This window comes from Sphaerodactylus townsendi, linkage group LG05 (assembly GCF_021028975.2).
Source record: "Sphaerodactylus townsendi isolate TG3544 linkage group LG05, MPM_Stown_v2.3, whole genome shotgun sequence".
Classification (NCBI taxonomy): domain Eukaryota; kingdom Metazoa; phylum Chordata; class Lepidosauria; order Squamata; family Sphaerodactylidae; genus Sphaerodactylus; species Sphaerodactylus townsendi.
The window spans coordinates 12,151,752-12,177,957 of record NC_059429.1 but is presented as its reverse complement, the minus strand read 5'-3'; the positions used below and the strand labels follow the sequence as shown (position 1 = coordinate 12,177,957).

General features: G+C 44.5%; 1 protein-coding gene across 1 annotated transcript in view; it reads left to right on the top strand.

Annotated features, from left to right (window-relative positions):
- Window positions 1-16,615: 16,615 nt before the first annotated feature.
- The window catches only part of LOC125433272 (flocculation protein FLO11-like), a 75,516-nt gene continuing 65,925 nt past the window's right edge, over window positions 16,616-26,206 (top strand). The window contains exon 1 of the mRNA XM_048497774.1: window positions 16,616-16,754. Within this exon, the coding sequence (XP_048353731.1) occupies window positions 16,616-16,754 (139 nt within the window). The remainder of the gene's footprint in view (window positions 16,755-26,206) is intronic.

The following is a 26,206-nucleotide window of genomic DNA, read 5'->3' as shown; positions in this document are numbered from 1 at the left end:
TGACATCCCAAATCAAATCAGACTGCTCTTCATGTATTTGTCTACTGCTGCAAGGATATTGTACAGTCAGAAATGGAGAGATGAAAAAATCCCAGCAAAGGAAGACTGGATAAAGAAGAAGAAGAAGAGGAGGAGGAGGAGTTTGGATTTATATCCCCCCCTTTCTCTCCTGTAGGAGACTCAAAGGGGCTTACAATCTCCTTTCCCTTCCCCCCTCACAACAAACACCCTGTTAGGTGGGTGGGGCTGAGAGAGCTCTGAAGAGCTGTGACTAGCCCAAGGCCACCCAGCTGGCGTGTGTGGGCGTGCACAGGCTAATCTGAATTCCCCAGATAAGCTTCCACAGCTCAAGCGGCAGAGCGGGGAATCAAACCCGGTTCCTCCAGATTAGAATGCACCTGCTCTTAACCACTATGCCACTGCTGCTTCCAAGAAGGTCACAGAATATTCAGAAATAGCAAAATGAACAACTTTATTATGGGACAGTAATACAGAGAAGTTTGCAGAAAACTGGAAACCTTTTACAGACTATCTATTGAAAAAATACGGTAGAAGAAAAATAATTGCAAGATTGAAACAGAATATTAGAAACAACAACGTGCGCAACTGATAAATTGTTCCATTTTAAATAGATGCACGAACCTAGAATGGATCAGAATTCAACAATAAGGTAGCAGGAAGTAATTACTGAGTGCATTGGTGTATAAATTAATAGGCCGAGTTTAGTTAATTGTACGATTTGGGTTTTAATTCTTTTGTGTTGGTTTAATTTTTTTCTGTATTTCATATTTTTGTTTTGTATCAATGTGGTGGTGGTGTGGAAGGGGTTTTTTTGTACGTTGAAAAAAATTACACACACACACACAGAAAGAAATTAAGCTGGCTTGTCGTCAATTCTGGCAGGCTAAGGCCCATATCAGTCCTGTTTTGCTCCTACCGGTACAAGCTGTGGCTGACCTGGAGAAGCGTGGGGATACATGCAGAGGTGGGATCCAGCCGGTTCTCACCAGTTCCAGAGAGTGGGTGACTAATTATTTGTGTGTGCCGAGAGGGGTTTATTAATTGGGTCTGCTTTTCCGTTAGAAATTCCATTAGGTCCAAAAATCACAAAGTCCTGTTGTTTCCTATGTGGCTGGTTAGCGAAGGCAGAAAACGGGATAATTCTCTCTATTGGGCTGTTTTAAAAACATGTTTTAGAAATATGGTAAAGTTCCTTGTTTAAGGAAAGTATCCTTCCTTTGATTTCTAGAAACAAAATTAAGTATTTGAAAGTATTAAGTATTTGACAGGCAGTCAATTGGAGGAGAAGTAGTTGTTTCTGTTGGCAGTAGACGATAGGACTTGCTATAATGAGTTTAAATTATGGACAGAAAGATACCAGCTGGAAATTAGGAACTTTTTTTTACAGTAAGAGTTTTTTACAGTAACAGAGAAATATTAATGCCCCGCCCTGGAATGCCACAGCACGCCTTCATGTCGCAGTGCTCCTGCCCAGCCCCATAATTGGTGCTTCACAGCCACTGTTTGAATTCCACCACCATGGGAACCTGTTATTAAAATTTTTGGATGCCACCACTGGATACATGCTTGCTTCCCGCCCATAACATCTGCAGCGGGCCCTGATATAGTTACGGATAATGCAGTGAACAAAGATGAGCAGAATTACATTTAAAATAGCCGGACAATATGCTCAGAGTTACAGCTGAAGTAGAACCAAGCAAAAGATGACCCTCTGAAGCAGAGGGGGATCCCTACATTGGGCTAACTCAATTTGGCATATCAGGAAAAGGCTCTGCCTGCCCTTTCCTCCGTAACATGCCCATTTAAGCACCTGCAGGATGGCAGACACACTGAAGGAGGCTTATAGCATTCAACGCGCGAGGCGTTCTCGTTATCTTTATGTTTGCAAAAGAACTGTTCTACACCCACTGTTGGGATTTATGAATGAAATTTTACTACTGAATACTCCGGACAGTAGAATCTTTACCTGCAGCTACAAAAAGGAGCCAAGTATCTGAATAAAAGACTTATTATAAACATTACTTATAAATATTAATTACAAGATCTACCTCTTCTACAACTACATGTCTTGTGATGTAATAACTGTTACAAGAATTGTATGAATTTGGTATTTGCATTCAATTATGCATTTTGTGTTTTGAAGTTTTTAGATGTATTCACATATACATAAGTATATACATAGAGGTGGGATCCAGCAGGTTCTCACAGGTTCCCGAGAGTAGGTTACTAATTATTTGTGTGTACCGAGAGCGGGTTACTAATTGGTGATTTTGCCACGTGATTTTTGCCTTAGTTACGCCCCTCCTCCGCTCCTCAACAGTAGCGTGCAGAACTTGAAACAGTCTAGCAGGAGGTGCACCGGCGTGCATGGCAGCCTGCGCGCATTCGTTTCCCGCCCAAGGACCAGCGCAGCGGCTGCGTCCTTGCCACAGCCCCGGGAAGCAATGCCCCGCCCCCGGAATGACCGCCCACGCCCCGTCGTACCCCGCCCAGCCCCATTGGCGCTACGCCATTGTTTGAATCCCACCACCATGGGAACCTGTTACTAAAATTTTTGGATCCCACCACTGTATATACATAAAATACAGTTGGCAGACTGCCTTGTTTTGGCTACTTTATTCTTAATTATCAGGACCTTTTTGTACCTGGGTATTGTATTAGAGGATATTTGTTAGAAACATATAGTACCATTCAGATTTATGTAGTGTGAACACGTTCTGCTGTGCCAACCCAAGGGGCACTAGAGGGAGCACCTGGCTGCTATTTTTTTGTGTGGATTAGTTTTGCTGATACAGCCGTGGTGCCTTTAAGTAGTAAGGAAGGTGCATGATGAGCCATTTTCCAGCTGCCACGTCACAGTTGAGACCACCTGCATAACAATGTGCTAATAGAGTTCGAAAGAATTCCTAGTGGAAAGGGGAGGGGGGAGAAAAACTACCACGCTACTGTCACTGCAACCTCCCTATTATTCAAAAGGGGCCCAGTGGTGGGATCCAAAAATTTTAGTAACAGGTTCCCATGGTGGTGGGATTCAAACAGTGGCGTAGTGCCAATGGGGCTGGGCTGGGCATGACGGGGGCATTAATAATTTCTCTGTTACTATAAAAAACTCTTACTGTAAAAAAAGTTCCTAATTTCCAGCTGGTATCTTTCTGTCCATAATTTAAACTCATTATAGCAAGTCCTATCGTCTACTGCCAACAGAAACAACTACTTCTCCTCTAATTGACTGCCTGTCAAATACTTCATACTTTCAAATACTTAATTTTGTTTCTAGAAATCAAAAGAAGGATACTTTCCTTAAACCAGGAACTTTACCATATTACTAAAACATGTTTTTAAAACAGCCCAACAGGGAGAATTATCCTGTTTTCTACCTTCGCTAACTAGTCACATAGGAAACAACAGGACTTTATGATTTTTAGACCTAATGGAATTTCTAACGGAAAAGCAGACCCAATTAGTAACCCCCTCTCGGCACACACAAATAATTAGTCACCCACTCTCGGGAACTGGTGAGAACCTGCTGGATCCCACCTCTGGCCTTGCCCCACTAGATGGGCAGCAACTATGTTTGCCAACCTCCAGGTGAAACCTGGAAATCTCCCAGAACGACAGAGATCAGGTCACCTGGAGGAAACAACTGGAACGGATGTGGACTGAACTCAGTGCCTTCTGGATGCAAACCAGATGCTCCAGGACTCAGCCACAGCCACAGAGGATGCTTGACTGGATGGATCTTCGGTTTGATTCGGCAGGGCTCCAACAGCTTACTGTATATACCTGTGTATAAGTCAACCTGAATATAACTCGAGGCACCTAATTCTACCACAAAAAAACTGGGAAAACTTATTGACTCGAGTGTAAGACTAGGGTGGGAAATGCAGCAGCTACTGGTAAATTTCAAAAATAAAAATAGATACCAATAAAGCATGTTTTCGATTATTTATTTCAAAGAAAAACAGTATGGTATCAACAATCACTTTAAAAGTTCTGAGTGGAATATATAAATCTCACAGACAGCATCTCTTCAGAGTGTCATAGGGGAGATGCTCAACAAGATCCCCCTTTTGAAAAGTCCCTACAGGTTCTCCTTCGACACGGATAGCTTATCATGACACAGTGAAGATGCTGGCGTGGTGATGGCAGCTGCTGCCCCAAAGCAAGTCTTTTTTGCAGGTCTGCAAGCTCAGCTGGACAGAAGTCCCACCTGCTTTCCAAAAACACTGGGTGGGGGCTGAGAAAGGTGCTGGCAGTGGCTGCACCCCAGGGCACGCTGTGTGTGTGTGGGGGGGGGGATTCCTGCCACCATGGGCTCCAATGGTCGCGGATTTCCCATAATGAAAAGGTATGGCTCCTCAGCATTCATGGAGCTTCCTGGCTTGAACAAAAATTCTGTAACATATACATTTAATATTCACACCTATTCACTGAATGTTCACTGTGAATGAAGCTACTGGCCACCTGTAGTGCAGCGAAGCAACAGCCCAAGGCTTACCTGGGAGCTGCCTTTGTGTCCACATAGCAGGGAGCAGGTACAGAAAAACACCCTCAGCTCCCAGCCTTTTTTCGCTCGCCACCCGTTCTCGCCACCCATTCTCGCCACCCGTTTACTCGCGTGTAAGTCGAGGGGGGCTTTTTTCAGCACAAAAAACGTACTGAAAAAGTAGACTTATATAGACTCCGAGGGTAGGGCAGTATACAAATATAACTAATATTACTATTAATATTGATATTGATATCAATATCAATATTATCAACATCAATATTAACATTAACATTAACATCAATATTAATATTAACATCAATATTAACATCAACATCAATATTAACATCAATATTAACATGAATATTAACATGAATATTAACATCAATATTACTTATATTTGTATACCGCCTTACCCCCGGAGGTATATCAATATCAATATTAATATTATCAATATCAATATTATCAATATCAATATTATCAATATCAATAATATTAATAATAATGATAATAATAAGCGAGTATATAAGTTATTACCCACTGCAGAAGAATCAGAAAGACAAGGGAGTTCTTACCACTCAGATTTACCCATTGCTCTTGGGAATCACTGCTGAGAACTAACGCAGGACCTTCAGGGGCAGGACGGTTTCCCATGACTTCCTGGTTCGGGGTCGCCATCCCTGCAGCCTGGCCGGTCAAGGTCTCATCCTGCCCACTGCTTGAAGCAGCAGTGTTGTCTGGATGCTCGCTTCCATCCCCCGACGAGCGCGACTCTCTCCCTTCGGGCTCGCGAGCCTCGGCAGCGCCATTCTGCGCAACCTGGAACAATTCAGAAAAGGTTGGGGATCCCTATAATAAGCCATTGCAGCTTCCCTCAATCACGGAGCTCGCATTTTTATCCCCAGTGGAAAAGCTGGCTTGCTCCTCCACCGCTGGGAGCAGAACGAAGCCCTACCTGCTGGGTTGGCTGTTCCTTCAGCGTCACCAATCCATTCTTCTCATCGATCTCCAGATCTGTCTCGATGTCATTCTGGGATTCGTACTCATCAGTTTCAGACTCCGACACGGTTGGCTGGTGGCAGAACAGAGAGAACCTTGGCTTGCTTCAACCTGCTCTCTGCCTGCAGGGTCCAGACAGGTGGTTTATGGAAAGAGCCCAGAAAACTGCAGCCGAGGCGTACCTACGGAAAATGTAGCCCGGTGCAAACTCTGAGTTTCCCGCCCCCCCCATATGGGCAGCCGCTCTCCCCCACCATGACCAAACAACTTTTTTGCACCAGGTCTTCTCAAAGTCACCATCACATTATAGAACATGCCCCAATTCACAAATCTGAACACAGTCAGTGTATGGACCCAGGGGGGAGGAGGAGGGGTATGAGCAGTGGTGGGATCCAAAAATTTTAGTAACAGGTTCCCATGGTGGTGGGATTCAAACTGTGGCGTGGCGCCAATGGGGCTGGGCGGGGCACGACGGGGCTGTGGCCGGGCATTCCTGGATGGGGCTGTGGCAAGGACGCAGCCGCTGGGCCGGTCCTTGGGCGGGAAATGAATGCACGCAGGCGCAGGCTGCCACGCACGCCGGTGCACCTGCTGCTAGACTGCTTCAAGTTCTGCGCGCTGCTGCTGAGAGGAGGGGCATAACTAAGGCAAAAATCACGTGGCAAAATCACCAATTAGTAACCCCCTCTCGGCACACACAAATAATTAGCAACCTACTCTCGGGAACCTGTGAGAACCTGCTGGATCCCACCTCTGGGTATGAGGGACGATTTTCTGCCCCCCCCATTTTTTGCCCCCCCCCCCAGCCCAGGGACATTTGACACCATGTGACCCCCTGGGTGATATGCCCCTGAACTACAGGCAGGGCTTTCAATAAGTGGTGCATGCTTCTGGGACTGTTGGAGAGTCATTGGTTTGCTTTCAGGTAGCATTTGGGTTAAGTGGATCGAGATTGTCCAAGATGCAGCTCAGAGATGGGGTTGCCAGATTTGGGTTGGGAAATAAGAGGAGATTTTTGGGTTTGGACCTCAGCAGCCATGGGTATAGTGCCACGGGGTCCGCCCTGCAAAGCAACCGTTTTCTTCAAGGGAAGTGATCTTGGTTGACTGGAAGTCAACTGCAACAGTGGGAGATCCACTCAGAGGGGGTATTGGTCTGGCTTTCGGCAGCCTTGACTGCAGGAAAGAGCAGCTACTGTTGACTCAATTAAGTGAGCCAAGGGACACCTCAAGAGCCCGTGACACTGAGGAGCTATTGTAACCCCCATGCTCAGAATGGGTTGACCCAGAAAGGGGTGGAGACTCAAAGCAGCACGAGGCTGCAGAGCTCATGTAGTTTGGAGAAGACAAGGCTACCAGACTCGGACCTTGGTTTCTATAAGCCCTTAACACCTTGTTAAGGGTTTCTTTTTATGTTTGTAATGGGTGAGAGTTCTCCTGGAAACCTTCATCATGTTGAATCCTGTTCATCAAGCCCTTGGAGTCTTTGTAACCCCTGTGTCAGAATGGGATGACCCAGAAAGGGGTGGAGTCTGAAAAGAAGCAGAATGCTGCAGAACTCATGAGGTTGGAGGAAGCAAGGCTACCAGGCTGGGACCTTGATTGATTTTATTAAGCCCTTAACACCTTGTTTAAGGTAACTGCAATGTTGTGGGGAACTAGTGGGAAGGGAGTTTATTTTTTTTGCTATATTTTAAATGTTAGAATTTATTGTTTCAGGAGGGTTTTGTATGTAAATGGTGAGGATTTTCTGGGAACCTTCATCATCTTGAATCCGCATTCACGCAACCTCTGAAGTCTTCAAACCAACCACCAGCAAGAAATTGGACTTAGCTTGTATCAGTGAATGTAAATATAAGGACTTGAAATGCAAACCCTGAACAGGACCTTGAATTGTAAATGTTAAATGTTGATGTTTGATGTTATTTGTAAAGTAAAGTGTTTTGTTTAAATTTGGTTCTTTGCAACTCTCCTTCAAGTACTGCCCACAGAACCACAAGCTGAGGTTACAAATTGAAGCCCAACCAAGCGTGGGGAGGGCTTGGAAGTGAGATTACAAATATAAATTGCTTGCAATGGAAATTATTACTAAGTTGGGGGTTTGATCCCCATAAAACTGTCTTGTTATGTGACATAGAAAGTTCAAGGGATGTTAATGAGGATATTCAACTTGCTGTGAAGCATGGTGCAATTAAATGCACAGGATAAGGGCAGGGGAAAGAGATGTTGCTGTGTGAATTTAAACACATAATTCTGTTTGCAAGATAGTCAACCAATGTATAAACTGTAAGTTGCAGGAAATGGGATGTAATCGTTGATGCAAGTTTACGCAACAGTTAGTTGGGAAGAAGCAAAAACCTGTGCATAGGGAGAAGAAGACACTGTTTGGCAGCAGTTCCATGAAGGAAGGGATTCAGTTGGCCTCTACCCCTTTTAAACTCATCCTCTGGATTGCAACAGCTGCTAGAAAGAGTTTTGCGACTGCCAGTACAACTAAGTTTCCAGCAGTAAAAGATCTGGAGTTGCTGGTAAAAACATTTTCTCAGTATTTTACCTAAACTGGCAGGGGAAATAGAATACTCCAGTTTGGTGAGGAGTTCATGCAAGAATTAATTGCAGATGACAGTGTTTACAAAGCCAAGAAGAAAATTATAGAGAGCTTGCTGCCTCCTGCATTGCCCATAGCTTTGGGGAGCAGGGAAGGATGCTCCTGCAAAACAATGTTTTGCTATTTTGGAAGTACATATATATTGTCTCCAGTTTCTGAACTGAAAGCTAAGTTTTATGAGACAAATCCAGCACATTAATGAACCCCCCATCAGCATATTTAAATGGGTTGCATGCTCTGGCTATGGAAATATTATTAGAAGAAGGAGGAGTTGCTGATGAAGAGCTTAAGTTCTATGTTCAGGAACAATTCTTTAAGGATGCTGGCATGAGCATTGTTAACAGCCCTCAAAATAAGGAACATAGAGTGCAGTAGTGAACTAAAAAGAAAGGTCAATATGTTGCTCCTTTGCAGTGAGATCATGAGAAAATCTCTAGTAAACAGGAAAAGAAATGGAAACAGAAATGAGGGAAAAGGAAAAGCCTTCAAGAAATAAGAAATTGTGGGACTATTTGATAAAAATACGAAAGGCTGAAAAGAATTAGGTACTAACAAAGAGATAGACTGGAAATCTAAATGCCCACAATCTGTGAGGAGGGAGGTGGCTAAATTGAAGACTACCCTTCATCCAAGCAAGGGAGGATTGTAGCAATTCAAAGCCTCAGTTCTCCCAGGGTCTGAGAAAGGAGAATGGTAGCCTCAAAGACCCCAGTAAGGTATGAATTAGCTTTAACTGTGGATTAAAGGGTCATGTTAAGCGTGAAATGTGTCAATCAGCCAAAATCCAGAATTGGTTTCATCAAATATTACTAAATACAGTTGGTAACAAAGAAAAAAATTGTTTAGATGGACCATCCAAAACAATTATATATCAGTGGGCATCTGGAAGCAGAGCTACATAAGGTATGGGTGGAAAGAAACAATTGCAAGGTTTGGAAATGGGGACCTGTATGCTATGACTGTGTATATTTGGATGGAGTGAAATGCTGTTTAATAGATACGGGTTCTGAAATTTGACATGCATTTGTGAGAACGTTTTATAAAGAGAGCATTTATCTCATAAAGTGAACTGCTGCAGCCTATTAGGGATCTATTGGAAATAGAAGGAGCAGGAGGTCGAACAGTGCTATTTGATTTCTATTTCTAGAACTGCACATTCAATTAATACGAAGAAGGGTATAGAAGTATGCATGAAATTCACAGCTCCTAGTGTGCCCAGACCAGCGCATGAATCAACAAGTTTCAGCCATTATTGGTACTAATGTGTTAAAGATGTGTGACATGCAATATTGATTCAGATGGGATAGAGTTTTGCAGCTAGTGAGACTTTGCCATATCGTTGGAAAGCTTTGCAGCTATTATTTAGAGTCAAAAGGAAGAAGGTGAAGTGGAAGAGGGAAGTGAAGTATGGCTGCAAGGGTGGAAGGCCTGTGCATGACTCCAGCTTGGGAAAAGGCATGCATTGACGGGTGTGTTGCGAAGCTTCACCACAGAGAAAATAGGAACAACAGTGATCCTTTTAGAAGACAGAAGTGGCAGCTGGACCAGGAGGGTTATCCATCTTTCCATAAATAGTAAAACCTATGGCATCAAATATATGAGAATAGGGTCTATGTCAAGAATTTGACACAAAGGATATTGTATTGACTCATGCAGTAGTTCAAAGCTTCTGAAGTAAAGATGGACCAAAGGCTCTAGCCCTGTCCCCAGGTTTGGACCTCACAAAATATATAAATGGAAATGATTCCCAGTTTTAAATTTTGAAGCTTCAGCATTAGAAATAAAGTCAGAACAGGAAAGAATTTCTGCTTGTGCAGCAACAGAAACACCAAGGGTCTTTGCAATGCATGATTTAGACCTTGGGGAGAGTTTCAGGTGTAAGCCCACAAAATTTATTTAAGAAGTGATGTGCCCTTTAAGAGAGAACTAGGTGAGTTTCACCTACAGATTTTGAACCTGACAACATTTGCGGGGAGTTGGCTACACTAGGTGTATGGAAAACCAACAGTCCATATGCATCACCCAATAGTATTGGTAAGGAAAATGGGGCTCTTAGGATGGTAGTGGACTATAGGAAATTAAAATGAAATTTAACAGAAAAGGATGCTTACCCTCTGCCAAGAATAGAAGAAATTTTTGCATTACTAGCGGGATCACAGTGGTTCTCTGTCTTAGATTTAAAAAGTGGATATTATCAAGGTGCCAATGGACCCAACAGATTACTTAAAGACGAAAATTTACCACCCCATTTGGTAACTGGCAGTTCAAAGATGATGCCCAAGGGTTGTGTGCCCCCTCAGCCTTTCAGCAGATGGAAAATGTGATGCAAGGCTTAAACCTTACTGAAACTATTGCCTTTTAGATGATTTGATCATATTCTCTGCAACTAAAGAGAGCATGAAGAGCGTCTCCCTCAAGGTTTGCAAAGACTTCAGACATATGGATTAAAGTTGGCCTAAAATGTAAAATTATTTCAATCATCAGTGAAATATTTAGGTCATATCATATCAACCCCTCCTGGAATAGAGAGCCAAGACAAAGAAAAAAAGGCAAGATACCATTACCACCTGGCAGTTATACACAAACCTCAGTGAACTTAGAATTTCTTGGTTTGCTGGATATTATAGGAGGTTTATTAATGGATGTGTCCAATCATTGCTAAGCCATTAAATTCATTGTTGTTACTTCTTGGTAGTTCCTGAGAGAATGCAAAAATAAAACCAGTCTCTCAAAGACAAATGGGATGTAGGCTGTCAAAGGCCTTTGAGACTTTAAAGTTAAAGTTGACCACAGCACCAGTATTGGGATTTGCAAACTGGAAGTTGCCATATATATTGCATCACGGATGCTAGTCTAGGATTCGGTGCAGCCTATATACCAAGTACCAAAATAACTGTCTCCGTGTCATCGCGTATGCCAGTGGGAGTTTAAGCCGTAGTGAGCGCAATTATCCAGTGCACAAATTGGAGTTTTTTGGCATTAAAATGGAGCGGTTGTGACAAGTTCCATGATTTTGTATGGATCAGAGTTCAAGGATAATGACTGATAACAGCCACTGACTTATGTTCTAACCTCTGCCAAATTAGATGCTGCAGGGCAAGAGGTGGGTGTCAGCATTATCTTTACATAATTTGAAATAGTCTACAGATCTGGAAAAGCTATATAGATGCTGACTCACTTTCTAGGAGACATGGAAAGAGCTCACTGAGAGGATGAAGGGAAGAGGAGATAAACAACCGAAAGAACACAAACCTTCTAAAGATTCCAACATGATCTAATGCACTAAAGTCATGGGATGCTGAAGTCTGTAAAAGGCAGTTATCAAGTTCATAGATGCGCCCCAAACATCCAGTAGTGCCAAGAACATGAAGTGGACCACAGTTATATTGAGACCTTACCTTCTCTGAGAACAGTATTCCAGAAAAGAATTTTACCAAATGAAGGATGTCATGACAAATCCCCTTCTGATCAAAATGATGAGTTTCCTGACTGGAAGAAGTTGCAAAGAAAGGGACAAATATATAACTAGAATAATACACACTTTTGGAGGAAGGCATAAACCCACCTGGGATGAAGTAAGAAAGAGAGTGAAACTAGACTGTACTTGAGAGAGTGGCCCCAACATTAAATGGAGTTCTATATCGGAAGGTTTAGCGAAAAGGAGGAGAAGATATAGAAACAGCTTGTGATCCTACACTCATGAGGAAGAGCTCTGGAAGGCATTCATGATGAAATGGGTCATTTTGGAATTGAAAGAACTTTGGAACGGCTGGGGATAGATTCTTCCTGGCCTAAAATGGCACAAGCTATAGAACAGAAGTGCATAATTGTGTGAGGCAGCTGTGTAAAGAGTAGAAGAGCAGCTGAATTAGTTAACATAAAACATATGCTCCTTTAGGTTAGTCTGTATAGATTTTTAACTCTTGAGACCTACCAGTGTAAGAAATGGCTTTTAAAAGTATTTTAGTAGTTACTGGTGTTTACCAAATAGTACAGAAAGCATACCCCTCGAGGATCAGACTGCAAGAACAGTAGCTACAACTCTCTTGGAAAGTGCATATGCCATTATGGATTTCCTAGAAGATTCCACAGTGTTGATCAAGAGCTGAGTCGGGAACTGGTTACGAACTGAGTAAAATTGCGGGGACTAAGTCCCATACAACACCATATCACCCAAGAGGAAATCTGTTGAGAGGGTTCGTGTTTTGAACTGTTGGGCACATTTAGAATTGAAATAAGAAATCTAATTGGAGAAAATTACATAAACCATTAGTTCATGCTTATAATTGTACCAAAAGCCTTGATACTACTAGGAGAATCTCCTTATTTTTTAATGTTTGGAAGACAACCATTACTGCCAATTGATTTGTGTTTCCCAGGGATAAAAAAAATCCCGAAGGAGCAAACAGAAGTAACTCATCAAGACTATGTAAGGGCTTAACATGAGCCGTTGGCCACTATGGTTGGCCACTCAGAGGAAGTGAAAAGCATCAACAAGCCAACAAAAAAAAGCGAAGAAGATGGGATATACAGAAAGTCATCAATCAACCATTTCAACAGGAGACAGAGTGCTGGTTAAATGACTTGAAGCCTCGTGGAATGCAGAAATTAGCTGACCCGATGGGAACCTATTTGTACACCATATAGTTCTGGAACAGCTGTTGAGCACTTCCTGTATACAGAGGTCCAATCAGAAGATGGCAAAGGTGTTGTTAGAACTCTGCACCCGAGGATATGCTGAGACCATGTGGTTTTGGCCCTGCCTCCCTCGGGGACATAGGTGATTTGGACAGTCAGAGAGTCCTGGTGAGTGGCAGGGCCGAGACAAGAGATAGCTGATGAACTCAGTAGGGAGAGATTTTGCATCCACATCAACTCTCTTTTCAGACCTCAATCCCGCAACCCAGGGAATTCACCAAAGCTCCTCAGGTAGGGTTACTGCAGTCCCGAATCCTTGTAAAGACAAGACAAAGGGAAGGGCAGGGTTGTGCTGTCAGATTCACCAAATGGTTCCCTACCAGTCACAGGGATCTCTGGGAGAGTGTGAAACCTACCCTAGGCCACAAGAAGGGTTAGAACCCAGCCTACTAAGTTAGCAGCTGATTATGTTCTGAATTTTCAATGAGAGTTGGTGGGTCTACACTCCTACTGTAATATGTCATTTGGTAATCATTTCAAGGTTCTAGGGTGTAAAATACTGTGGGACGACAGAGATTTTTGTGGGAATGTAACACAATGGCTCAGATGGGATATTTAGAAAGAGGGTGAGTCTGAAAAAGAAGCAGAATGCTGTAGAACTCATGAGGTTGGAGGAAGCAAGGCTACCAAGGCTGGGGACCTTGATTGATTTTTATTAAGCCCTTAACACCTTGTTTAAGGTAAGATGCTGCAATGTTGGTAAGGGAACTTCGTGGGAAGGGAGTTTATTTTTTTTTTGCTATAATATTTTAAATGTTTAGGGCATTTATTGTTTCAGGGTTTTGTTATTATTGTGTATGTAAATGGTTGGAGAGTTTTCTGGGAACTGCTTCAAATGCATCTTGAATCCCATTCACCCAAGCCTCTGAAGTCTTCAAAACCAACCACCAGCAAAGAAGAATTGGACTTGGCAATATCAGTAGACTGTAAATATAAGGACTTGAAATGCAAACCTGAACAGGACCTTGAATTGTAAATGTTAAATGTTGATGTTTAATGTTATTTGTAAAGAGAAGTAAACTGTTTTGTTTAAATTTGGTTCTTTGCAACTCCTTCCAAGTACTGCCCCACAGAACCCACAAGCTGAGGTTACATCTTCAGGAGCCAACCCACCTGCAAAGAAGAATTGGACTTGGCAGTAACAGTAGACTGTAAATTAAGGACTTGAAAATGCAATCTGAACAGGACCTTGAAGTGTGATGTTAAATGTAAATGTTGATGTTTGATGTTAAGAAAGTAAACCAATTTTGTTTTAAAAATTTGTTGTTGCAAACTCATTCCAAGTTCTGCCCCACAGAACCCACAGCTAGAGGTTACACTAGGACACCCCAGCGCTTTCACAGCCCTCTCCCAAACCTCATAGGTCGAATCCTCAGGATCGTCTTCATCTGGCAGAGCACCTTGGATTGCTTTCACCCAGCTCTGCTCGGCTTCCTGTCCCAGATCGGGCTTGACTTCCTGTCCCAGATCGGGCTTGACTTCCTGTCCCAGATCGGGCTGTTTCTTCTTGCTACCTTGGGGCGATGGGTTGACTGGTAGCTTCCCAACCTCTGCAGGATAGGAAAGCAAAGCCATGCAGGTGTGGTCAGCACAACACACGTTTGGTACAGTTGACAGCATCAGTACGCTAGACATGACCTTCGTCAGCAGAAGAAGCACTGGTAGGACTGCCAACAAAAGGGGGACAAATATCTCCTTTGAGGAGGACGGAGGCTGCAGGGGAATTAACAGAGGCGCATTGCAAATTGGGTTTATACTGTGGGATATGGTGCCGTTAGCCGCTCTAAGACCGCAAAGGGAAGGGCAGTATAAAAGCTTAATCATTGACCTGAGTAATATCAAAGGAATTTATATTCATAGATCAGTGGTGGCGAACCTTTGGCACTCCAGATGTTATGGACTACAATTCCCATCAGCCCCTTCCAGCATGGCCAATTGGCCATGCTGGAAGGGGCTGATGGGAATTGTAGAAGGGGCTGATGGGAATTGTAGAAGGGGCTGATGGGAATTGTAGTCCAATTGGCCATGCTGGAAGGGGCTGATGGGAATTGTAGAAGGGGCTGATGGGAATTGTAGTCCAATTGGCCATGCTGGAAGGGGCTGATGGGAATTGTAGTCCATAACATCTGGAGTGCCAAAGGTTTGCCACCACGGTCATAGATATTCATTAAAAAAACCCCTACAAAAATAGAATTTAAATTTAAAATTAGGATAAAAACCTTACCAATCAAATGTACTACATTAAATGCATACTCAGTTATCTAAACATAATCCTAATTGTATGTACAGACCAATTTAATACCCATTTTTGCTGATTAAAATCCATATTTATTGGCTCAAACTTTTAAAATAAAATGAAGCAGTTGAAAACAATGCCAGTCGCAAATAACTAATACGCTAAATTTGTTAGTTATTGATGACGTTCTTGATTCTGCTTGCAATTCAGGCAAATTTTGCTACTTTTAACGGTGATCTCCAAATTTCTTCCGGAGAACCTAATCATCGTAATATTTTTCCTATCCCTTCCTGGGAAACAAATCAGTATAAGGCTCATAAGGCATCTTCTAATAAGATTGCACACAGAGGTGGGATCCAGCAGGTTCTCACAGGTTCCCGAGAGTAGGTTACTAATTGGTGTGTGCCGAGAGGAGGTTACTAATTGGTGATTTTGCCACGTGAATTTTGCCTTAGTTATGCCCCTCCTCTCAGCAGTAGCGCGCAGAACTTGAAGCAGTCGAGCAGGAGGTGCACCGGCGTGCGTGGCAGCCTGCGCCTGCGTGCATTCGTTTCCTGCCCAAGGACCGGTGCAGCAGCTGCGTCCTTGCCACAGCCTCGCCCACGAATGCCCCGCCATGGAATGCCCAACCACGCCCCCGTTGTGCCCTGCCCAGCCCCATTGGCGCTACGCCACAGTTTGAATCCCACCACCATGGGAACCTGTTACTAAAATTTTTGGATCCCACCGCCGACCGCACAGTCAAAAAAGATACGTTCACATGTCTCTAATGAATCATTGTTGCATGTGAGGGTAGTCCAATATCACCCTCACAATCTGAGGTGTGACTTCAAGGCCAATTTATTGCCATGAATTTGCTAGGTGGTCGGGGCAATATTCAAGCCAAGGGATCCCCAATTCACAGCTCTCTTTACCACATAGATTTTCCCCATATTAGAGCAGCATCAATTCTGCAATCCCAACACCCGCTCCTACACTGAAACGCTACAGGCTAAGAAATGCTGGATGGGTCATTTCATTGACTGCTTTATGAACTGGGCTTTAGCCAATAAGCCACAAATAAGGCCAATCTATGCTTCTTAAATGCCTCCAAGTTCCAGGCTCGCTCCATTGCTCACCTTGAGAGATGTTTCCTTCCATGATGTCACCCAGAAAATACCCCAAAACCTGCTGGAACCGAGAGGGAACAAAGGCAAACAAAAAACGGGCCACCATCCTCAGCTGCTTCTTGGCATACCGGACCCGTCTGTCGGTAGAGGGAATGTCTTGGCTGCCAATAGTTTCAATCGGAATCACAGAAAAAACCCACGGGGCCATTTTGTGAAGGAGCTGGAACTGTACAAAGCAAAACAAGCTATTCAGAGGCCGTTTTTTAGCAATTCCTCCAAGGCAACATCAGTTCATGGGACAGGTGTTTGAAGTCTTTGAGGATCCTCTTAAGATGCCAGCCACAGACGCAGGTGAAACGTCAAGAGAAAATGCTACTGGAACACAGTCATACAACCCGGAAAACCCACGACACCCTAGTAAATAAATGTTAGTTAATCAGGTTGAAATGAGACACATCTATGAAGGAAGTACAGGCCTTGCTTCTTTTCTCTTCCCAAAGGACCAATTCTGAAGGTAGCATCTTCAAGGGATCCAGAGATGACCATCATGGCTACAGCTACATTGTCAGTATGATGCAGAGTTCTGGGGGCATGGCTGGTACAGTAATTCAAGCATCTCCCTATAATGTCCTGGGCATTTTCTAACAGGGCATTCAAAATTCAACGGTTCATTACTTACCAGTGTCCCAAACAGACCTTGCTGATGGAATCCTTCAAACCATTTTCTGACGAAGGTCTCCGTACTTTTCAGAAGGGGATCTGAATCCTAAGGAAAAGTCCAGAAAGATTTGGCAGCATGCAGAGCTTCAAAAACCCGTTATTTCCCCATAGAACAGCAAGATTAAAGACCAGGAGAACCATAAAGAGACACACAAGATTTTCAGAGTCAAAACTGCCTTCATCAGATACTAGCTGGGAGGGATCGTTGATGCTTAAAAGCTTATACCCCCAAAATCTTGTTGGTCTCAAATCCAGTTGTACTGTGCAGACCAACACAGTAACCCTCTTAAACGTTATTTGCCCGTGTCAAAATGCTTAACAAGTTTTTTTTGGTAAAGTAACTGCCAAGTTATTCTCTCATGTTAGGCCCTGACTCAAATACAACTGAGCTTGCTGGGACAATGAAGCGCCAAAATAAGGGAAACACAAACTGAAAAACAAGCTAGGAACCAAAAAGGTTGAGCCATCTAAAACTATCATTTAATATGTATTAAATATTCATATGCCATTAAAGGTTGAATTGAATTGAATATATTAAATATATATTTTATTGAACTGTGCTATATACTTAACAATAAAACGCTATGCATAAAAATCTCAATAGAAAGTACACATTCATGTCTAAAAACACATAAAATATATCACAATATCATAAAATATATCACAAACAATCACAAAGCCTCAATTGTAAAAAATTTAATACAGACTATCTCAGAGTGTAATGCATAAAAGACCTAAAAAGACGTGACGTGTTTCGATCCTATTGGACCTTCTTCAGCGGTACAGTAAACAACCCATACATTCAAACTACTACTATCCACCCAAGCAGTCTTATTTATAGCCCAGTATGTTTTATATAGGTCCTACAAAAACAAGACATTAAAAATAATACATTCAAATAGAGCTCTCAGTTTAAAATTTCCAAACAAAAAGGATGGGTCGAATTATTTATTAAAAAGCAACAAACGATGTTTCCTATGTGTTAATATTGTGAATCCCACAGGTTTCTATTCACCAGGTAATGTTTTACAGTTGTTCGCACTTTCCCGGGACTTGTCTTTGTGCAGCTTAACATCCCGCTGAGCCTTGGTCCTCAACAGAAAGCCAAGTGTGCCTCCTTTTTTTTGCTTTGTTATATATTCATATTGAAGAACTAAGAGACTGCATTTGTGAATTTAAACACGTTATCGATTTATAATATACAGCACTTAGGTACCTTAAGATTTCTGGTGCAGATACCTTATTTCCACTCATACTGGTGCACCTAGACCCGCCCCCTGATATGGTGGATACACAGCTTCCAGTAGAGGCCTGAAGATCTCCTGAGCCTACAACTAATCTCCAGCCAACTCTGGATGGCAAAATTCTTGGAGATTTGAGGATGGAGTCTTGGGAGGGAAGGATTTGAAAAGGGACCTCAGCACAATATAATGCCATAGAGTCCAGCCCGAGGCCAGCATGTCAGGGATTCCTAGCAAGCCAGGAAACAGGACATCGAGACAAAGGTCTTCCCCTGATGCGGTCTCACAGCACCGGCATTCAGAGGTTTACTGCCTCTGACTATAGAAGTTCTCCTTCAGGTCCCTATGGCGAGTACCCATTAATGGTACTATCCTTCAGGAAATCTGTCTAACCCATTTCAAAGTTATCTATTGCTTACAGCCACTCGCAGTGAACTCCACACTTTAATTACTTCTTGAATAAAGCAGCATGTCTGGGATTGCACCTAAGTGATTTAAATGCATTCCTAGCCCAATGTTGCAAATTATACACCAAGATAACTTCAACAGGACAGAAGAGATTCTGAGAATTAACAAAGCTTGGCTACCAGTACTTAAAAACACCAAAAGCAAACCCAAAGGGCATGCTAAGTTCATGAACAATGGACTTCACCCAAACACAGTTGGTTGTGGTGGGTTTTCCAGTCAGAAGTGCATCACAGAGGAAATCTGTTACACACTGTGTCCAGAGAAAAGGGAATGTTTGGGGTATATAGTGTTGATGTCCCAGGGTGGGTAGAACTTGTTATGCAAAGATGGGGTTGATAGTATTGTATTGCGGGTGGGGCTTATCAGTCCAGTGAGTGACTGCATAGGGAGGCCACTGAAATTCACAAACACTAAGACAACTTCAACAGGAAAGAAGAGACTCTGAGAATTAACAAAGCTTGGCTACCAGTACTTAAAAACACCAAAAGCAAACCCCAAGGGCATACTAAGTTCATGATCAATGGACTCCACCCAAACACAGGATTTGCATTCACCAATACTGCTGCTGCTGCTGCAGGGCATGAAAAGGTGAATCACTCACTGCACTGATAAGCCCCACCCACAATACAATACTATCAACCACATCTTTGCATAACAAGTACTACCCAAACACTTACTGATTGGTTCCCCACCCTGGGACATGGACAATATATACCCCAAACATTCCCTTTTCTCTGGACACAGTGTGTAACAGATTGTGATACACCTCTGAAGATGCCAGCCACAGATGCAGGCGAAACGTTAGGAACAAGATCCACCAGACCACAGCCCGGAAAACCTACCACAACCAGTTGAATCTGGCAGTGAAAGCCTTCGACAATGCATTATACTGGCAGTAATTATATCTAGTTGACTGAGATGCATTCCTACCTCAGTGTAATCATTACAAGATATGTGTTAGCAGCCTGCTATATGTTTCCATTGCTGTAATGAGGCATTCTTTCCTTCATCTTGTCTTAATGGCTTCACACACTTTGTAGATAATTAGGCTTACCCCTGACACCTTCGGCTCCCATGGGAAATGGGGTGTTTCCATTGCTCTGTGGGAGCAGGAGGCCAGGTGGCATTCCTGGGCGGGGTTGTGGCAAGGACGAAGCTGCTGCGCAGGTCCTTGGGTGGGAAACAAATGCACGCAGGCACAGGCTGCCACGCACGCCAGTGCAACTCCTGCTAGACTATTTCAAGTTCTGTGCGTTGCTGCTGAGAGGAGGGGAGTAACTCAGGCAAAAATCACATGGCAAAATCACCAATTAGTAACCCCCTCTCGGCACACACAAATAATTAGTAACCTACTCTCGGGAACCTGTGAGAACCTGCTGGATCCCACCTCTGGTTAGTTTATTGACTCAAGGTCTGAGACCTAACACAGCACTCCCTTTTTGTCCACACTGATTCTGTTGCCCATCAACTTCACTTGGTGACCCCTGAGTTCTGGTCCTATTCAGGAAGGAGAGCAGCAACAAAAAAAATACCTGTCTGGTTTCTCCATCCTGTGCATTATGGTATGAGCCTATATCTCACCTCCACCCTTATTGTCCTTTATTTTGACTGCCCAAACCCCATACCTTTCAGCTCCTCTCATAGGGAAAAGAAAAAGTACTAGGCAGATTACACAAGAGAACCAGAAGAAACACTTGGGCGGTCTCCGGTTAAGGGTCACCAACTCCAGGTTTGTAAATTCTGAGAGATTTAGAGGGTGGGGGGGCCTGGAGAGAGAGCGGGAATCTCACACGGTTATAATGTCACAGAGTTCACCTTCCAAAGCAGCTGTTTTTTCTAGGGGAGTTCCAGGGGATCTAGAGATCTGTTGTAATTCCAGGAGATCTCCAGTCCCTACCTGGAGGTTGGCAAGGCTAGTTCAGTTATCCTTCATACTACAACTATCCTTCATACTACAACTAAAACGCACATACCTATTTTATCGGGAGAATGCTGGATAGCATCCAGGCACCATGTTTTTACCCCATCTTTCCTCCATGAAGCCCAAAGAACACACACACACACTCCCCTCTTCTACTTTATCTTCACAACAGTTCTGAGATGGGTCAGGCTAAGGTAAAAGGTAAAGTTTCTCCTTCAGTCGTGTCCGACCCTGGGGTACCACTGCGAGCAGTGATTTCATAGGCAGGCCTCTTTTGTGGGGTAGTTTGCCATTGCTTTCCCTGGCTATTCTTTAACCCCTAGCTATGAGCTAGGTACTCATTTACCGACCAGGGAATGGATGGATGGCTGAGTTGACCATGAGCCAGCTGCCAGGATATCTGGCCCACAGGGGGCTCGAACTCCTTACCGTGTGAGTGGCAGTGCAAGCACTTAACCGTTACGCCACGCGGCTCCTGAGGCTAAGGAACAAGCAGCAACCCCATGGTTACCATTGCATCAAAAAACAGGTGGGAATTTGAATCCAGGTCTGCTGAGTTCAGTACTCTCATCACTGCACCACAACCAATATACACCTCTAGGCTACAATGTGGATACAAGAGGAATTCAAAATCCTCACACATTCGTTGAAACAAGCCTACCAGATGCTGGGTCCTACATTGGGATTATTCATTAAAAAAACCTATGAGAAACTCATCTTTCCCCTATCGCAACTATTTCTGGACTTCAAGCCAGGATTGATGGAATCATTGGTACTTAGGAAGTAACCCAGCCCCATTTCTAGGAAAGTCAACTTGAAGAGAGTCTTAGAAACACCTGAATGCCAGATTACAAAAGTCAGTTCCCCTAGAGCAGTGATTCCCAACCAGGGTTCCGTGGTACCCTGGGGTGCCGTGAGCATGTCCTAGGGGTACCGCGGCAATGCTACCGGACCCCTCACTTTTGTGGTGTCTCCCGCCAGCACCAGCAAGGACATGGAGCTGGCCCAGGGGGCAGGGCCTGCCACAAGGTCAGCAGCAACTCCCCCCCCCAGTGCTTCCCTTCACCCTGGGAGGGGAAAGTGGGGGGTGGCAATCAGGGGAACTGGGGGGGGGAGGTGGGAGGGGAGGATGGCAGGAGTACCGTGAGATATGAAGATCGAGGTCAAGGGTACCGTAACATGAAAAAGGTTGGAAAACACTGCCCTAGAACAGGGGTGTCCAACTCTGGCACTTCAGATGTTCATGGACTACAATTCCCACCAGCCCCTGCTGCAGGGGCTGATGGGAATTGTAGTCCATGAGCATCTGAAGCGCCAGCGTTGGACACCTCTGCCCTAGAGAAAATAGCTGCTTTGGAGGACAGACTCCATGGCATTATATCCTGCTTCTCTCAACCACACTCCAACTCCCTTTCCAAATCTCCGGGAAATTCCTGCCCCGGAGTTGGTAGCTCTACCTGCTTCACATATAGAGGGAGATGAGCAGAGGTGGGATCCAACCAGTTCTCACCCCTTCTCTAGAAGTGGTTACTCATTTTTTCTGAGTGCCGAGAAGGGGGTTACTAAAGCGACCTCCCTGCCCAATAGGGACTGGAGGTGCGTGTGTGCGGCGGCGCCACTGTTTGAATCCCACCACCCTCGGAATCTGTTATTAAAATTTTTGGATCCCACCACTGGAGATGAGCCAGCAGAACGGGGTTCTCCATTTTCAGCTGCAGCTCATGACCATTTTGGAACAGGGATTACTAAACTTTTCTTTATCAAGAACAAACTTCTTCATCAAGAGCAGCTTCTGAGTAACAAGACCAATCCCAAGCGACTGCCCCAAAGAGGTTTACGATGCTTCGGTCTGCCCTAGAAACAGCACATTGACTAGGACAGTGGTGGCAAACCTTTGGCACTCCAGATGTTATGGACTACAATTCACATCAGCCCCTGCCAGCATGGCCAATTGGCCATGCTGGCAGGGGCTGATGGGAATTGTAGTCCATAACATCTGGAGTGCCAAAGGTTCACCACCACGGGACTAGGAAGAGCACTAGCAAGGAAGCTCATTAGCATGAAGACCGACCGCCTGCCATAAAATCAGAGTTCTTTAACGTTTCGTTTAAAAGCCTGACGCTGATCTCTTCCTGGGTCTCCTAAGCGATAAGTAGCAGTGGTGTAGGAGGTTAAGAGCTCGTGTATCTAATCTGGAGGAACCGGGTTTGATTCCCCGCTCTGCCGTCTGAGCTGTGGAGGCTTCTCTGGGGAGTTCAGATTAGCCTGTACACTCCAACACACGCCAGCTGGGTGACCTTGGGCTAGTCACAGTTCTTCGGAGCTCTCTCAGCCCCACCCACGTCACAGGGTGTTTGTTGTGAGGGGGGAAGGGGAAGGAGTTTGTAAGCCCCTTTGAGTCTCCTGCAGGAGAGAAAGGGGGGATATACATCCAAACTCTTTTTCTTCTACTACTAAGCTAGCTACCCCACAAGAGTTTAAAAAGTTAGTGGTAGTTCATGAGCTTAATGAAAAAAACAACCCTGCGCTGCATATTTCCTCCAGGTAAAAACACAGAAAACAGCAGAGAGAAAATATTTCAGTTGCATCAAGCAACTGACTGCAGTTTAAACTCCCATCTTGGTTAACTGCAGATCTTAAACAGGCATAACACCTGGTTTCCTGCTTTGGCCAGCGTGACCCTTCACCTGCCGGTGAAGTATACTTCAGTCGACCGTCTAATTTTTCTGTCTACAGCCCAGCCCAGGGCTAATTTCATTCATCTTCCATAAATATAATCCGCCGCCTTACCTGGGAAAGAGCTTGCCCACCAGACACCACCATTTGTTTCTGCTCCATCGCACCAAAACTGAGGAGAAACTTCTCAGTCACAGCAAAGGCCTCTCCGGGCTCATTATATGCCCTGCTCCAGCTGTATCTATCCAATGCTTATTAGAGGCAAGCTCTGGTCCTCATCCACAATAACACTTAAGGTGGGGCTCTCATGAAGTGTGTGGATCTGTGCTGATAATGTTCAGACCTTCCTCCAACCTAGGAGGAGGGGGGAGGGTTAGGATTACCAGATCCCAGTGGCGTAGCGTCAATGGGGCAGGGCGCAATGCCCCGGGCGCACGCCTGTGCAGGGGCGTGGCAGGGCATTCCGAGGCAGGGCGGGGCGGGTGGGTGCACGGCAGGGGCGAAGGACACAGGTATGTCCCGGGCGCAGTTCCCCCTCGCTCCGCCCCTGTCAGATCCAGGTTGGGAAACTTCTGGAGATTTCGGGGTGGAACCTGGGGAGGACACGGACCTCAGTGCGGTTCAATACCAAAGAGTCCATCCTTCAAAAGGATCCATTTTCTCTGGGGGAATTGATGACCACTAGTGTCTGAAGATGAGCTGTTATTCTAGGACAGCAATTTCCAACCAGGGTTCCGTGGTACCCTGCGGTGCCGTGAGCATGCCCCAGGGGTACCGCGGCAATGCTACCGGCCCCCCTCACTTTTGTGGTGTCTCCCGCCGGTACCAGCAAGGATATGAAGCTGGCCCAAGGGGCAGGGCCTGCCGCAAGGTCAGCAGCCATTTCCCACCCACCCCCACCCCCGTGCTTCGCATCACCCTGGGAGGGGAAGGTGGGGGGTGGCAAGCAGGGAAACTGGGAGGGGAAGGTGAGGGAAGGATGGCAGGGGTACTGTGAGATATGAAGAGTGAGGTCAAGGGTACCGTGATGTCGAAAAGGTTGGAAAACACTGCCCCAGGCCTTACCTAGAGGCTGGCATTTCTACTAGGATGAGAGGATTGTGGCTAAGGGGAAGAACATTCAAGGCTTCAGCCATTCAGTTATACCATTCGGTTCAGCTGTCTCTCTCATTTTTGTACTTAACCTGTTTTCTAAATGTAATACTAATAAGCTTTGCAAATAGAAAGCTCCAGATTGCAATCCTGTGCATGTTTATTGGGGAGTAAGAGCTGCTAAATTCAGTTTTACTTTCCAGCACACATGCATAGGATTGGCCTAAGCAGCCAAATGCATGGCCCTTCAATGGTTAGTTAGTTCTGATGGTTAAATGGAACCTCCACTGTTAGAGGCAATGTATCTGTGAATTACCGTTCAGGGTTGTGGCTCTGCTGGGGCTTTGGGCTTATTCACTGCTGAGGGGAACAGAATATCAGGCCCTTTCCGCACACGCAAAATAATGCGTTTTCAAACCACTTTCACAACTGTTTGCAAGTGGATTTTGCTATTCCGCACAGCTTCAAAGAGCACTGAAAGCAGTTTGAAAGTGCATTATTCTGCATGTGCGGAATGAGCCTCAGATTAAGGTGGATCTTTGGTATGATTCAGTCAGACTTTTCGATGTTCTTACATTCTTAAGCATATATGGAACATAAGCTTTTTGAAGAAGGGGGAGTAGAGGAAAAATATTTCTAAAGATCTGGCTCTTTCCTTCTGACAATTTCCCAACCAAAGAAATTATCTTAAAAAAATGTGTTTGAAGATTGTGCATCTATTGTGTATACTCTAGACTTGGTGATGCGGTAAAACCGAATCTGTAACCCCCCCCCCCCCCCCGCCTGATTTGACTTTTTTGGCGTTTTGTTCAGCCCCGAATATAAGCCGTGCCAAAAAAGCTGAGCTTGAATATTTGCAAAATCTGATAAACCAAATAGAGATGTGACTTGTCGGATTTCGTCTATTTAAAAAGGGCGCCTTCCATAGCGGCTAGCCTCTTGGACTGCCTTTAAACCAGCTTTATTTTTTTTCTCCAACCGGAGAATCCCTTCCCCCGCCGAGAATCCCCCCTCCACCTTGCTACCAATTGGGCTTTCTGATGTGGTCTGGGGGAACTGCCCACAATGTTTCTGGAGCCGGCTGCAGTCTCCTTCCCTGGTGCACTTCCTGTTTTGTTTCCAGGGCAACAGAGTTCCAGCCAATGAGTGCCATGCATTTCTGTAAGGACCTCGCTAGCTAGGTCTTTGCAGAGTCTGCACCTTTAGGGACAGAAGGGTGGAGAAAGCTGACTGTGGCCAATGAAGTGTGAGCATAACTGCCAACACTGCTCTTGAGCCAATCAGAGATGGTTTTTATTCCCTGGGATTTTCAAACTCCTGGATTTCGGGTGCCTGCCTTCCTGCCTGGCCCAAAAGTAAAAATTGCAGTGCTGGTTTCTAGCCAGCCCATTCTGTCCCTGACTGAAATAGAGTGAATTCAGGAGATTTCCCTTGAATTTGTCCTCCCTCAATCTAATGTTTGGCAAGTCTGTCTTCGTGGGACACCAGCCCTGCAGAGGAGACCTGTCTGGAGAAGACACCAACTGAATTCCTGAACTGAAACCTTTAATGGCATTCAGACAGCAACAATACACATTTATAAAAGAACATATAACAAAATAGGGATCTATATGAAAAAATAGTCTAAAATGATGATTTAAAGACTGAATAAAATGTTTCAAAAGTTACGTTAAGAGCGCCTTTCAATTGCAATACAGAGGAACCTGGCAGTCAAAAATAAAAATATAAACAAATAAACTCTAAGACTTCTCTTGAGCCATTGTCCAGAAGGCAGAGGGTTTTCTGTTGGTCTGTGAGAACGCTGTTGTCAATCAACAGAGGTGCCAGGAACTTCCTCCTAGCTGCATTATATAAAGGACAATGGTGTGTAGGATATGATGAACTGACTCTTCACAATTCGTGTTACAAATGCAAAGCCTTTCAATGGCGTGG